At 44.3% G+C, this 14,727-nt stretch overlaps 1 protein-coding gene across 4 annotated transcripts in view; it reads left to right on the plus strand.

Annotated features, from left to right (window-relative positions):
- Nucleotides 1–14,727, plus strand: part of SORL1 (sortilin related receptor 1) — a 199,675-nt gene that overhangs the window by 103,930 nt on the left and 81,018 nt on the right. For all 4 annotated transcript variants that reach the window (XM_049856795.1, XM_049856797.1, XM_049856796.1 and 1 more), the window contains exons 17-21: nt 1,847–2,019; nt 2,532–2,663; nt 5,280–5,371; nt 6,543–6,789; nt 7,514–7,652. In XM_049856795.1, coding sequence (XP_049712752.1) covers nt 1,847–2,019; nt 2,532–2,663; nt 5,280–5,371; nt 6,543–6,789; nt 7,514–7,652 — 783 coding nt within the window. The remainder of the gene's footprint in view (nt 1–1,846; nt 2,020–2,531; nt 2,664–5,279; nt 5,372–6,542; nt 6,790–7,513; nt 7,653–14,727) is intronic.

Consider the following 14,727-nt stretch of genomic DNA (forward strand, 5'->3'; position numbering starts at 1 on the left):
ATTTTTGGGAAGTAGATTGCTAGGCCTTTCTTCCAGGTGCCTCTGGATGGATTTGAACCACCAACCATTAATTGTACCACCTAAGGACTCCACTCTAGGCCTAGTCCTAAGACAGGTATTTTTAAAGGAGACAATTCATTATCATGTGATGGTAGCTTAGGTCTTCTTGAAGAGAAGTGAGACCAGAGGAAGAGAAAGCCAATCTTCACTAAAAATTTCAGGTGGATTTATGTTTGATGCATTATCTGTGCTGAAGCCTTTATAAAGTAGGTGGCTAGGGTGTGTGGACTCGTTGAATGTATAGATTAAGGGGGCGAGGGGGTGGAAATCAAACTCATCCAGGCATGCAGCAAAGAGATTCAGATCTGCATCTGGTTCCACATGCAACATCTTGTCAAAATGGGTGCTTTGGAAACGGGTGCTGGTGTGACGCTCTTCGCTCTCTTGGAAGAATCTGGATGTTTTCCAGGCTGTTCCCTAAGTAGAAGAAAGAGAACAAGAGTCTAGTTGTGTGACATTAGATAAGTCTTTTAAGATTCTGGGCCTCTATTTATACCTTTTTAAAAATGGTAACATTAGTATCTATGTCACAGGAACCAACCAACATATGTAGTGGTTAAAAAAAGACTCTGGATCCAGACTGCCTGAATTCAAATCTAGGTCATGCCACTTACTAGCTGTGTGACCTTGGGTGACTTATTTAACCTCTCTGGTCTCACTTTTCTCATGTGTAATAATTTCTGCATCATATAGTTGTTATGAGGATTAAACAGTGCGGGGTACATAGTAAGTGCACTATGTAAGTACAGGCAGCCCTCTGTACCCTCAAGTTCTGCATCCCTGGATACAACCAACTGCAGATTGAAAATATTCGGGGGCGGGGGAGCGGGGGGCGGGGGGAAGAAAGTTCCAAAAAGCAAAACTTGAGTTTGCTGTGTGCTGAGCACCACGCAGAATCCACGCGTGTGAAGCGCTGTGTTGGCGCCCCCTGCTGCAGCCTCCGCAGACCCTCAGTCTCCCTCCAGCACTGGCCGTTTGAGCGTTGTTCTCCTCAAGTCTTGTCATCATTCCCTAAACAATACTGTATAACAGCTATTTACTTAGCGTTTATGTTGTATTAGGTATTGTAAGTAATCCAGAGATGATTTAAAGTACACAGGAGGATGCATGTAGGTTATATATTTTATGTAAGGGACTTGAGCATCTGAGAATTTTGGTGTCCTGGGGGGTCCTAGAACCAATCCCCTGTGGATACTGAGGGACAATTGTATTTGTTAAATAGAGCTAGGATCTTTACGAAGCTTATGTCTGTAAAATATTTTGTAAGTAGTCTAGGACGAATGTAGTACTACTGTAGTGAAACTCTGATGTCGATATAATTGCCATGTCATTGTGAACGATATTGAATATGGTCCCCAGTCAACAAGATAGACCACAGCTTGGGAAGGAATGGATTATGGTGCTACGTGATGCAGCCCTAAGGTGAGGGAGAACATGCTGATTGGTGTGCTTGTTTTGACAAGTGTGACGCTGATGACTTTTAGGCCGAGGTCAGAAATTTGGATGTTGGAGCATGCCTACTGGGGGATTTAGATAAAAGACATGTAACGAGTGACACATTATATAGAGGAGCACTAGAGTGCGATCCGCAAAAGTTTGAGTAACTTGCTCAAGAAATGGGATTCCATTACATGTCTCTGATTCTTGATTCCTGTGATCTATCACGTGGTCGGTGAGCTAAGCCAATGGGTCTGAGGTTTGTATGTGAGGAAAAATAGGTCACACATGCTAGGGCCCTGTAAGCACGCCTGGGTCCAACCTCCCTGTTGTCTTTCTGTCTGCACAGAGGAGAACGAGTTCATCCTGTATGCCACGCGGAAGTCCATCTACCGCTATGACTTAGCCTCAGGAGCCACCGAGGAGTTGCCTCTCACAGGCTTGCGGGCAGCGGTGGCCCTGGACTTTGACTATGAGCACAACTGCTTGTATTGGTCTGACCTGGCCTTGGACATCATCCAGGTGAGTCAGCCCTTGGTCTGACCCTGAGGGCTGTGCCTTCTGACTGTCCTGTACTGAGTATCTGGTCCTGATAAACGTTATTCAGAAGGACCTAAGGAAGCTGAGAGCTAAAGACATTTGTAAATTGTGACCCATCTCGGGACTTGCTAATGCGGTTTTTCACTTTCCTGTCTTCCTGTTTTTCTTTCCCTCTCTAACTCTGTCCGTGTGGCAAGGACAAAGGAAGACTTGCGTCTTCTGCTGTCCAGTAACCTGTGTTTATCGCGATAGTGCAGAGCAGTAGAAATGGTTAAATTCTGTTTTGTTATTTTACTTAAAACAGGAAACCATAGTACATTTTAGAAATGCTTTTGTTTAAAACTGGCTTCATTTATCTGGAAATTTGCTAATATAAAACATTTCATCCTTTGCCAGATAGGCCAGTTAAGTAAAGTGTTAACCGTGCGTAGGACTGATTTGGCAGGAGGTCATCTCCCTGCTTCACATCGTTATTATTCTGTTTCTCTCCTCAGCGCCTCTGCTTGAATGGGAGTACGGGGCAAGAGGTGATCATCAACTCTGGCCTGGAGACGGTAGAGGCTTTGGCTTTTGAACCCCTCAGCCAGTTGCTTTACTGGGTGGATGCTGGCTTTAAAAAGATTGAGGTATGTGCATTCCTGTGCTGTCCTGAATGAAGTAGACAAATGGAGCACCTGGGCTTTAAGCCAGATCTGGCACAAGAGGCAATAGCCAGTGTGTCAGATGACTCTGCAAATCTCAGGGAATTCCCAGAGCAGGAACCAGCTGAGCCTCTGGAGAAGGGAGGAAGGGGACATAGTGTCAAAATGATTGCTCACGGCCAAGAAGGTCCCTCATGAGAACCAACCAAAAAACCAAACCCACTGCTGTCAAGTCGATCCCGGCTCATAGTGACCCTGTAAGACAGAGTAAAACTGTCCCATAGGGTTTCCAAGGCTGTAAATCTTTACAGAAGCAGACTGCCACATCTTTCTCCTTCGGAGTAGCTGGTGAGTCCCACGTGAGAACAGGATGCCTAAATCCATCAAACAGATTGCATTAAGATAACTGGAACTTTATTTGTTTGGCTACTAGAAGGATAGAGTAATACCAATAATGATAATAATACCATAGTATTATGACCCATAAAATTTATACATAATACCATTGTATTATAATGCTCTAACAATACTACTGTAGTAGTATTATAATGCTGTAGCAGTAATACTGTAGTATTGTTATAATCTATTAGAGTAATAATGACAATATTGTCATTATTATTAATGATGCTGCTGGGCATTTACTGTGTTAAGCCCACTTGGTTCTACTTTACATCAGTTCCCTGATTCAGTCTTTATAACAACTCTGTGAGGTGGGCACTCTCATTCCTACCTCACTTATATGGAGATTAGCTACCTAGTAACCACTTCTCCCTTGCATTCCTGAGGTAAGCGGAGGGTAGTAAATGGCCTCTAAACCACCAAAATTGTTGTCTCAAGTAGTGTAGGTATACTCAGCTTCCGCAAGTGACTGTTGAGGTGCTGAGGCACTGTCTCTTCGGCTGACCCTACCTGGAGGGACGGCAAGCTGGGCTAAGTAGAAAGCATGTAAGAAGCAAGGAGACATGGAGAGCCAAGAGAAGTTACAAGACCAAAGGCACAAACTTGAAAGATGAATCTGGGTTTGGGCTATTCCCTGCTAGCTGTGCGACTTCAGACAAGTTCCTTATCCTCTCTCAGCTTCTGCTTCTTTGTCTATAAAGTGAAGATTCTTTTATGCAGTCATTCAGCAAGTGCCTTTTGAATATATGCTATGTGCCAAGTATTGTTCTATGCTTTGGTGATGCAGCAGTAGGCAAGACAGATGAATTCCTGCCCTGTTGGAGTTAGGTTTCAGTGGGCAAAGCAAGGTAGTAAAGAAATGAACACATTGGTTCTGTTGGTGAGAAGTGCTGCATAAAGTGAACATAAGGCAGCGTGATTGTGTGATTGGTGAGTGGGGGCAGCATTAGAGAAGGCAGCCACACTCTGAGGGTGTGACATCCTGCTGAGCCCTGATGAGGAGAGGATGATGGTAGCATTCACCTCGTGCTGTTTAAAGAAGTGAGTGAAAAGGTGCATAGCGCCTGGCACGTCCTGAACATGCATGGGTGGTCTCTTTACTGCTATTTCTCTCCCGTAAGTGTGGCCAGCACTTTGCTAGGTGCTAGCAGCATGCAGGCGAAGCTTAAGTCTCTACCCTCTCACAGACTTGTGATGAGACAAGTTACAGCTCATACTATATGTACAGAATAGTGTAAGATGAGTCAACAAGTCTTACGGATACTAATTGGTCAAGGTGGGTCGGAAGACTTAGGGAAGGAGGTGGGCCTGGAGGTGAGTTTTGAAGGGAAGATGAGATTTGATTAGAGAGTGCAGTAGAGAAGGCAGGCTGGGCGTGGGGCTATGGCAAATGCAGAAGGCAGAGAGTATGCACCAGACTTGGAGTAGCAGGAGAAAGGCAGCCTGGCTGAAGCTGTGGGAGGTGAGGTTGGAGAGAGATGTGGGACCAGTCTGTGGAGACTCTGAATCACAAGGCTGTGACATGGAGGACTTATTCTGTAGAAAATGTAGCACCATTGGTGGCTCTTTAGCATGGAGTAACATGGGCGGGCTAAATAAGTAAACAATTGAGCACTTACTTTGTGCAGAGGAGGTCTGGTGGCACAGTGGTGAAAGTGCTCGGCTGCTAACCGAAAGGTGGGCAGTTCGAGCCCACCAGTCTCTCTGCAGGAGAAAGATGTGGCAGTCTGCTTCCGTAAAGATTTACAGCCTTGGAAACCCTATGAAGCAGTTCTTCTCTGTCCTATAGGGTAGCAATGAGTTGAAATTGACTCGATGGCAGTGGGTTTTTGGGTATGTAGTTTGAAACCACCAGTGGCTCCCCGGAAGAAAGATGTGACAGTCTGCTTCTGTAGCGATTTACAGCCTTGGAAACCCTACGGAGTCTCTATGAGTCAAAATCTACTTGACGGCAGTGGGTTGGTTCTGTCTAAATCGTCATGTCCCCAAGATGCTAGACCGTATGAAAATCACCACATGAGCCAGAGGAGGGAACAGCGTGTTCTGATTGGAAATCAGGGAAGGTTTCTCTGACGTGTCTGGCAGGGGAGTCAGGCAGGCTTAGAGGGAATGTGTCTGTAAGCAGGAGACAAGTGGGAGACTTGTAATGTGGACCGTTTAAGGAGCTCGGCTCCATTTTGGCTTTTTTCTTCTTTTTGTCAGGTAGCTAATCCAGATGGTGACTTCCGACTCACGATCGTCAATTCTTCTGTGCTTGACCGACCCAGGGCTCTGGTCCTCATTCCCCAGGAGGGGTGAGTGTGGCCTAGAAAAGGAAATCAGCACTGTGTCAAATGCTGCAACAGCCAGGTTCTCGTGAAAATGCAAACCGCTGAACAAAAACTCTGTTTCCCATGATTTGTGGTTGAAATAATCTATTCACTGAGATTTTTTTAAACCAGAGTTTAGTCTTCTTGGTCAGGTAAGTCCATGCCCTTTTCATTAGCAAGCATCAGAATCTCTTTAAGCATCCAGATGTCTTGCATCTGTGGGATGTTTCTCCTGAAAAGGTAACATTAAACAAAGTGTTTCTGTAGGCATAGTCTGTCCTGGTTAGATGATGGAAGGTTCATTCTCAACATAAACCTTTAGTCCATTCCCAGGAAGTCAGAGTTTCTTTTTCTTACTAGCAGTTGGTGTGCACTTGGGCAATGCAGAGGCCCTTTTTAATTAACATATTAACAGAGGGAAGTATAACTAAGAGGGACATTCTGGATTAGCCTTTCTGCCCTGATCTCTTTCAGAGCATTTCTGATTGAAAGTTAGAACTGTATTTTAAAAGAAAATTGTATAAGTAAGATACGCACTTTATAAAAATATTAAAAGAGCACTGGGTTTTATGACGTGAAAAACATTTGTCCCCTCTTTTCTCACATGTAGGCATTTATACTCACGTTTCCTAGGGGTAATCAGTGTTATTAGTTTCTTGTGTATCTTTCAGAGCTTTTAACACATTTTTTTTTTACTTGTATACAAGCGTATTTCCTTAAAACACACAGATGCGCCAAATAGAATAATAGTGTATTATTATTCCACGTCTTTTTTCTTGGTGGTAGCTTCATGTGGATACATGTAGATTTTTAGCCTTCGTAGCATTCTGTTGTCCACACAATCACTTACCATTTCTTCTACAGAGTTATATTTAGGTTACTGTATGTATACTTTTTTGCTAGTATAAACAATACTGTGGTGAATATCTTTGTACATTATCATTGCATAAATTGTTATATCCATGCGATAAATTCCACCAGAGGAGTTTTTGGATCAAGGAGTTAAGTGGTTTTAAATATTACGATTATAGATTATAACGATAATTCTGAATTAAGCAGCCTGATTGTTCTGGAAGGGTTCCTTATTTGGGGTAGTGTTTGAGCTCTCATTTCCACCGTTCTGATGGGATGTGTGTTGTTTCACGGTGTTGACCAGGATAATGTTCTGGACTGATTGGGGAGACCTGAGGCCTGGGATTTATCGTAGCAACATGGATGGCTCTGCTGTCCATCGCCTCGTGTCAGAGGATGTGAAGTGGCCCAATGGCATCTCTGTGGACGACCAGTGGGTCTACTGGACAGACGCCTACCTGGACTGTATTGAGCGTATCCGCTTCAGTGGCCAGCAGCGCTCAGTAATCCTGAGCAGCCTCCCACACCCCTATGCTATTGCTGTCTTTAAGGTCAGTCCTCAGGCTGTCAGAGCGTGTGAAGTGCGTGTTGAGATTAAAAGCCTGCTCTCTCTGGGTTTTTGCAAGGGATGCTTGGTTGACTTCTAGAAAATTGGCTCGTTTCTGAATTTGAGATAATTTATTATTTAGATAATTTATCTAGTTTATTTCAGCATTATCCTTATAATAATTATCTGAACAACAAATTAATAATTTAGATAATTAATAAGGGAATGAGGGCAGGCAGAGGTGCCAGGGGACCAGTCTTCTACCACTCTCCGCATTTCAAAAGGTTAGAGGTTGAGATTACTTCGCATGGAAATTCCTAGTTGGCCCTCAGTGTTGATAACCTCATCTTGGCTCCGTTTCGTCGTCTCTTGTGAGGTTTGCTGAGTTCCGTCCCTGACGACCTCAAGTGAACTCCACCTCTATCACCTTTCACTTCTGTTTCGCTTCTAGAGGACAAAATGATTCTTCCCAATATTGGAAAGCAGATTTTGAACTGAGGGGTTGAGCTTAAACTTGAATGTTTATCAGATAGAGTTTCTTTTGGTTATTTCCTTCTATGTTGATACTAGGTGAGATTTGGGTAAAATCACGGACGCTTAACATTTCAGTGGAATCTGGGTCAGGCCAATCACTGGTGTCCACTGCACGGGTGAACTCTTGTCCTTATGGGGGTTGGGTTCAGAATATAGGACCAAAAAGCTGCACTGAAGAACAACATTTTTTTTAGAACGAAATCTACTGGGATGACTGGTCACAGCTCAGCATATTCCGAGCTTCCAAACACAGCGGGTCTCAGATGGAGATTCTGGCAAGCCAGCTCACCGGGCTGATGGACATGAAGATTTTCTACAAGGGAAAGACCACTGGTAAGGCAAAGTCTCCTTAATCTCTGCAGACTTGGTTTGGGCAAAGTGGCTGGGTGTGGGCAATCCCTGCTAGAGCAGGATCTGGCAGCTGGCATCTTTGTTGTCACGACAACATGCGCATTATTTAATTTCTTCCTAATGACATCTTAATTTCTTTTCTAATGATACACAAACAGCTGGAAGACAGCGTGTTTTTGCCTGCCTAGAGTGTTGGTGCTCAGTGGATAATTATACCCGCCTCCTGCCCTTGGTCCCTTCTTGATTGGCGGTGTGGCTTCTGCTACAGCTGGGAGAGTCCCAGCGTGTGCTTAATCCTTGCCGGGCATACTTACAGACTACGACATTGTGGCTGTGCTGGGTGCTCACACAGCTATTGCTCCCCAACAGGACTCTGCTCTCGTTTCTGGTTGCCCAGATGACCCAGTGCTCGAAGCACCTGCCCCTGTTAACCCGACATGTATTTATGCAGTGATTTAATTAACTTATCCCAAAAGGAAGCTCCAAATCCCGTGAAAGAGGAATCTGTGTACGCTCTTTTGGCTCACCACATTTCACCAGTGCCTAGCACTTAGTAAGGGCATTGGTGGTTCAGTGGTAGAATTCTCAGCTTCCACGTGGGAGACCTGGGTTCAAGTCCTGGCCAGTGCAGCTCATACATGGCTACCGCCTGTCTGTCTGTAGAGGCTTGTGTGCTGCTATGATGCTGAACGGGTTTCAGCGAAGCTTCCAGACTAAGATATGGACTAGGAAGAAAGGGCTGGTGATTACTCCCAAAATCAGCCAGTGAGGACCCCATGGATCATAACCCTCTGATCCACAGCCAGTCATGGGATGGCACAGGACTGGACAGTGTTTTGTTGTATTGTACATGGGGTCATCATGAGCAGGGGGCCATCTTAACAATAGCTAACAACAACAACAAGCAATTAGCACTTCCAAAAAAACCCCAGACCCATTGCTGTTGAGTTGATTCTGACTCATAGTGACCCTGTCCCACAGAGTAGAACTCCCCCATAGGGTTAAGGCTGTAATCTTTACAGAAGCGGACTGCCACATCTTTCTCCTGCGGAGCAGCTGATGGGTTTGAACCGCTGACCTTTAGGTTGGCAGCTGAGTGCTTTGGCCACTGCACCCCTAGGGCTCTTCCTAATTAGTACCTAGTAGCTGTTCAGCTCATGTTTGTTGAAAGAAGGGATGAAAAGGAAGGGGAAAAGTGGCAGGTGGGTGTAGGTAGTAGATGTCTGAAGGGTCTGTGGGTGAATCCGCAAGAATTCCCAGGAGCTTTTAACCTGCTGTTGGTGAAACCCTAGACTATTCTGTAGGAAGCCTTCTTCCTTGCTCCGTTTTTTACCTTTGTTCATCTCCCAACCGTACTATTTTTTCTAGAGGAGGGAGATTGGGGTTCTCCCAAGAAGAATAGTCCCTTTCAGAAGTGCCCTCTTTATTTCCACAGGATTGAATCACATCCTGGGTCTGCTGACCCCCCTGTATTGACAAACGGCTAGGTTTCCTGTTTTGAATGTGAATGTCGATATTGTTTTGTGGTTTTTGGCTGGCTCTGTGGTAAGAAAAAATTGACAGAGGAAATAATACAGTTCTTGATACCATAGTGATTTCTTTGGGGATCAGTGAAGATAGCATGAGAACACCCTTCAAAAACTGTGGAGTGTCCTCCAAATGTAAAGCTGTATTATTGCTAGGTCTTCACCAGGTAGGGAGGGCTGGTATTACGAGCCACGGCTTCCAGGTGAGAGAACAGAATCTCAGTCATTAATTAGCTTCCCCAAAGTACCCTCACTAGTGTAGGAGCTGGGCTTTTGTTCCCATTCTGTTGCTAACTGGGGAAACCACATTCTATCTCAGAGCAGGTGCTTCTTTTATAAACAGGGAGAGGTAAAAGAATTATGCTCAGCACCAGTGACCCAAATCTCAGGGTCTTTCGTTTGACGGAGGACACCCAACCCTACCCATCTGCCCTGCTGGCAGGGTGAATTTTTAGCAGCTCTCTAAGTTACCGGAGTCCCTGGGTGGTGCAAAAGGTTCATGTGCTCAGCTGCTAACTGAAAGGTTGGAGGTTCGAGTCTACCCAGAGGTAGTACCCCAGAAGAAAGGCCTGGCGATCTACTTCTGAAAAACCAGCCATTGAGAACCCTATGGAGCCCAGTTCTGCTTTGACACACATGAGGACACCGTGAATTGGAATTGACTGGATGGCAACAGGTTTTTCTAAGCTGCCACCCAGTCCGTAGCACGTGTGTGATGAGCATGTAGCAGCCAGCTGCTTCAGACGCACTTGTGTTCAGATGAAGTCGGGGGCTCTTGCCTCCCAGCTTTTACTGATCGCTGTTCCCAACAGCAGGAGCACGGCTACGTGTAATCACGCTGTGCTTGGGCAGTGGCGCAGGAGGGGGTTTATGGCCTGAGCATGTGTGTACATGGTCTCCTGGTGTGATTCCCCTTCATGCATGAAAAGAATCATCTTCTTTCAAACGCACCAGAGCAGCTCTGGGGCTCGGGTGGAGTCTGGTTAGAGGAAAGGCTGGTCTCAAGGGAAGTGTGCCCTGGTGGGGAGAGCACAGACTCTGGGCTCTGCAGGACCAGGCCACACTCTCCCTTTGGCCCAGGCCTCCTTATTGCCCTCTCTTTGTGCCTTCCTCCATTTGCCTCTGGGGTTCTTTCTTTTTCTCCTGTGGTTGCGAACAGCATAATTCCAAAGCCAAGACCTCCTGCCCATGTCCACAGGGCCAGAAAAGCCAGTTAGTAATCTCTGGGACGGGTCTGTTCTGGTTAACTCAAAGCATCTGCAGTGGTATCTGGTAGCCGCCACTACTTGTGTGTGCCGCACGCCTCTTGGGCTTGCACTTCTTTGCTTGAATCTTCCTGCTTTTCTGGACGTGAAAGGGTGTTACAAATTCATGATGCATGTTGGCAACCCTTGATGCCAGTCATTCTTTATTCTTTTTTTATCTGCTCCTGACCCAGACAGGACTTTGTATTAGCCAGCTGTAAAATGCTACTAATGATGACAATAACTGTTTTTATTAAGGGAATTCTATGTCATAAGCACCATATAAGTGTGCTTTATGGACATGCATAATCTCAGTTAGTCTTCCCAGAACTTGTGCATGCTATTATTATTCCCATTTTATAGATGAGAACATGAAAGTCAGATTAACTAAATTGTTTAGGCCACACATTTAGTAAGTGGTAAAAATTTCAGTCCTGGCCTAGCTGACTTCAAAGCTTGAACTTTAATAAAACCTTTAGGCTCCACTCCCTCTATAACCATATTTTGTTAGAATTGCAGTCTCCTGGTGATCTGATGAGGTCGTTGGTGGCTCAGTGGTAGAATTCTCTCCTTCCATGTAGGAAATCCTGGTTTGTTTCATGGACAGTACACCTCATGCTCACCCATCACCCATCTGTCAGTGGAGGCTTGCTTGTTGTTATGATGCTGTCTTAGGCTGGGTTCTCTAGAGAAGCAAAACCGCTAAAGTGTATAAATATATGTAGAGGTTTATATCAAAGAAGTGGCTCATGTGGTTGTAGAGACTGAAACGTCCCAAGTCTGTGGGTCAGAATAGAGGCTTCTCCTGATTCATGTAGCCACAGGGGTTGGTGAACCCAAAATCGATAATCAGAGAGCAGGGCTCTTGCTCACAAGCTGCAAAGATTGACAAATCCCAGGATCAACAGGCAAGACCACAGGTAAGCTGCTGGCTCAAGTCCCAGGAACGGGAGGTCAGACGAACAGGAGCCAGCTGCAGAATCCATAGCAAGGAAAAGCCTGCGAGCCTTGCCAGAACATCCACTTACATTAGATGCGGGCCACACGCTCAGAGAAACTCCCTGCCAACTGATTGGCTATTCACAGCAGATCCCATCATGGAGGCAATCACATTGTATCAGATCTTGTCATGGAAGTGATCTCAACATCATAAGACTGCCAAACCACTGAGAATCATGGCCCAGCCAAGTTGACACATAACCTTAACCATCACAGATGCTGAACAGGTTTCAGTGGAGCTTCCAGACTAAGATGGACTAGGAAGAAAGGCCTGGCCATCTACTTCTGAAAATCAGCCAGCGAAAACCCAATGGATCACAGCGATCTGATCTGTGATGGATCACGGGGATGGAGCAAGACTGGGCAGCATTTCATTCTATTATGTGTGGGGCTGCCATGAGTCCAGGGCCAACTTGATGGCAGGTAACGACAGCAGTGATAGGACACTGATTTAGAAGCACTAGATTTTGAGTAGCTGTTTCTGATAAAAATAATTTGTTCTCTTAGAGCATTTATCAGTTTGGGCTACTTAGTTACAAATGGATATGTTTCTTGACTTTATACCTGACTGATTTTTAATATTACTAGAATGTATTCTTCGTCAAGAGGTTTTTTTTTTTTTTTCCTTTAAAGAGGTTACTTTGCAAGGCTATCAGTGCATCCAGTTGGTACTGCAATGACTTAAAATACTGTTGAGCTCTTGAAATTCTCTTTCAGAGCCTACACCAAGTGCATGCTTTTGCGTATCTGTCATGAGGGGGAAGAATTCATTATTTGGGCTTGAATTGATTTTGCTGACTGTCAGGATAATTAAGCTAGATATGAGTTTTTGGACTCCCGAACCGGTTCTGGAAGTATTTTCCAAGGAAGAATTCTGAAGATATTTCAACTATGCCCAGTGAAGAGATCACGGGACTAAGAGTTTGGTAACATCTGTGAAGATGATAGCTGTCACTTGTGTCTTCTTCAGATTGGCATGGTGTTCTTCATGCTGTCCTTGGTTCCCACACAGAACTATTAGCACCCTGTTTATAGAAAGGGTCTATGGCCATGTTCTGGTGTCTCTGTCAACTCTGCTGAAGTCTCCTCCTAACCCTTCCAGGTTCTCTCTGATGCAGTGCTTTCATTTTGATTTTCTGTACTGTGGATTCACGCCAGTCTGCAAGCTTCTGCTTTGCCTGCCCACTTGGGATCAATGACTTGGCTGGGTTGGTCTGGGATTTGCCCCTCGATGCTGCCTATCACAACAGCATTTTCACATCTTTGCCTAGATCAGCTCCCTGAAATTCTGCACCCCATTTTGGGCCCTGAACTCTCGGCTCTTGCTTGCTTGGGTAGAACGTTTTGCTGTTTGTGTGAAAACGGTAGTCACATTATTTTATGGGCACGCTCATGTGAAAATGTCATCTTGTAATTTAGCATTTGGAAATAACATATTCTATTATTGTTAATTTCTCGGAACACTGAGTGATGTGCCGTCCCTTGAATACAAAGATTGTGTTCCAGATCCTCTTTGAGTTGTTTTTCATGAGTGGTGGCTCGGCGTTGATGCTGCATTCCCTCTGGAGCTATTGGCATGCATGTTTGAGATAAAAGAACAGTCTCTGCCCATGGAGCAGGTCAGGGTGAACTGACAACCAGGGGATATTGGCATTACTGCTCTGGTCAGCTGGCTATTCCACTACTCTAATCAAGCCTTTATGGTTAATTCAGTTATTTACTGAACCTTCTTGAATGTTTTATGATACAAATTTAGCTGTGTCCATGAGATTGACGAATCATCATCAGTTCGGTTTTCTGAAAACTTTTTGTTATTATTTTCAATTTTAATAATTAATAGTCACAGACAAAAGGAAGAACATGCATTTCACCATTTATATGGTTTTTCTGTTAATAGTTGTATCCTGTTTTCAGTTGTTTCAAAATGGTGTGTGCATCCCTCCCCTCCACCGTGGGGAAGATGTGAGAGAGGAAGGCACCGCCTCCATTTTTGTTCCTCCACAAATGCTCTTTCTCAGGAGTGCAGTGATGGATCTTATGGACTTTACCTGGCACTGTCTGTGATTAGTTGGACCAGAGAAAAAGTAGTGGGATAGAGCAACATTAACTAGCCCTTATGTGGAGCTATCTCATGATGGTGGCTGATGAGTCCTATGGCTCCTCATTTAGCTCAGCAGCCATCCTCTAACATAAAGGAATCAAGGAGGAAAGACCGAGGTTATTATCCTGGCCCAGCCATTACCCAGTCATATGCTCTAATTAAGGGCTTTTGGGTCACAGGGAACAGAAACCCACTCAAGCTAGTGCAAGTAAGAAGTGCTGTTGAAAGCATAAAGGGAGGTGGTAAGGAACTCAGGAATAGGAAGCGTAGGTGAGCCTTCTGGGGCCATAGTCTTGTCCTTTCTTCTCTCCATAAATTTGTTTTCATCCTCTGACTCTCTCTGCAACCTGACTTGAGCTGCACTGTTGGAGTTAGTTTCTCTACACCTTTGACTTGCAGTGTTTTTGGCTATACCTTTGATATGTAACACCTTTGACACCCATGGAGCATAACCCTTCTCCCAGCTCCTGCTCCCCTGGCCAGTGGCATCGCTGGGATTGGTGTCACCCAGTGCGGTAATTCATGATGTCACCCCACCCCCATGGACCTCCTCCCATACCAGACCATATAGAATCCTTAGTAATGTTTATTGTCAATTTTAATCATAGAATAATATGTGATATAGTTGTAAATGGCTTAAATGTAATATTTCTTACATTATATGAATACTAACAACAAATCTGTAAAATCTTTCTGCTTTAAATTACATTATTAGTAACTGAATGTGTTTTTTTGTTTTTCACCTTCTTTTCCTTTAATTACTACTTCATTCTCAAAAAAAAAAAAATATTGATAATAGGTTCACAAGTACTAATTACCACAATTTGTAGCTGAGACACCAGAAAATTAGAAAAAAATCAGCAACTATAAAAACATCCACAGCGTTGAAAAAAACACATGCTTGTAGGGCGTGCAGATGAAACCAGGTGATTCTAAGCATCATTGTAATTGGGTAATAATGACAGCTCTGACTGGAGCACATTAGAAGGTTCAAAAAGTAAATTAGCATAGAGTTTTAACCTCATAGGTATATTGAAAAATACAGCTACAAGGTTAAAACTTCTGCAGTCTGAAATTGATCAAACATGCAGTTGAGATGCATTGGTAATTACTGGTGATTGGAATGGTAAAGTTGGAAACCAAGAAGGATATGTAGTTAGAAAATAGGGCCTTGGTGATAGATACGA

Source organism: Elephas maximus, chromosome 17 (genome assembly GCF_024166365.1).
Source record: "Elephas maximus indicus isolate mEleMax1 chromosome 17, mEleMax1 primary haplotype, whole genome shotgun sequence".
NCBI lineage: Eukaryota > Metazoa > Chordata > Mammalia > Proboscidea > Elephantidae > Elephas > Elephas maximus.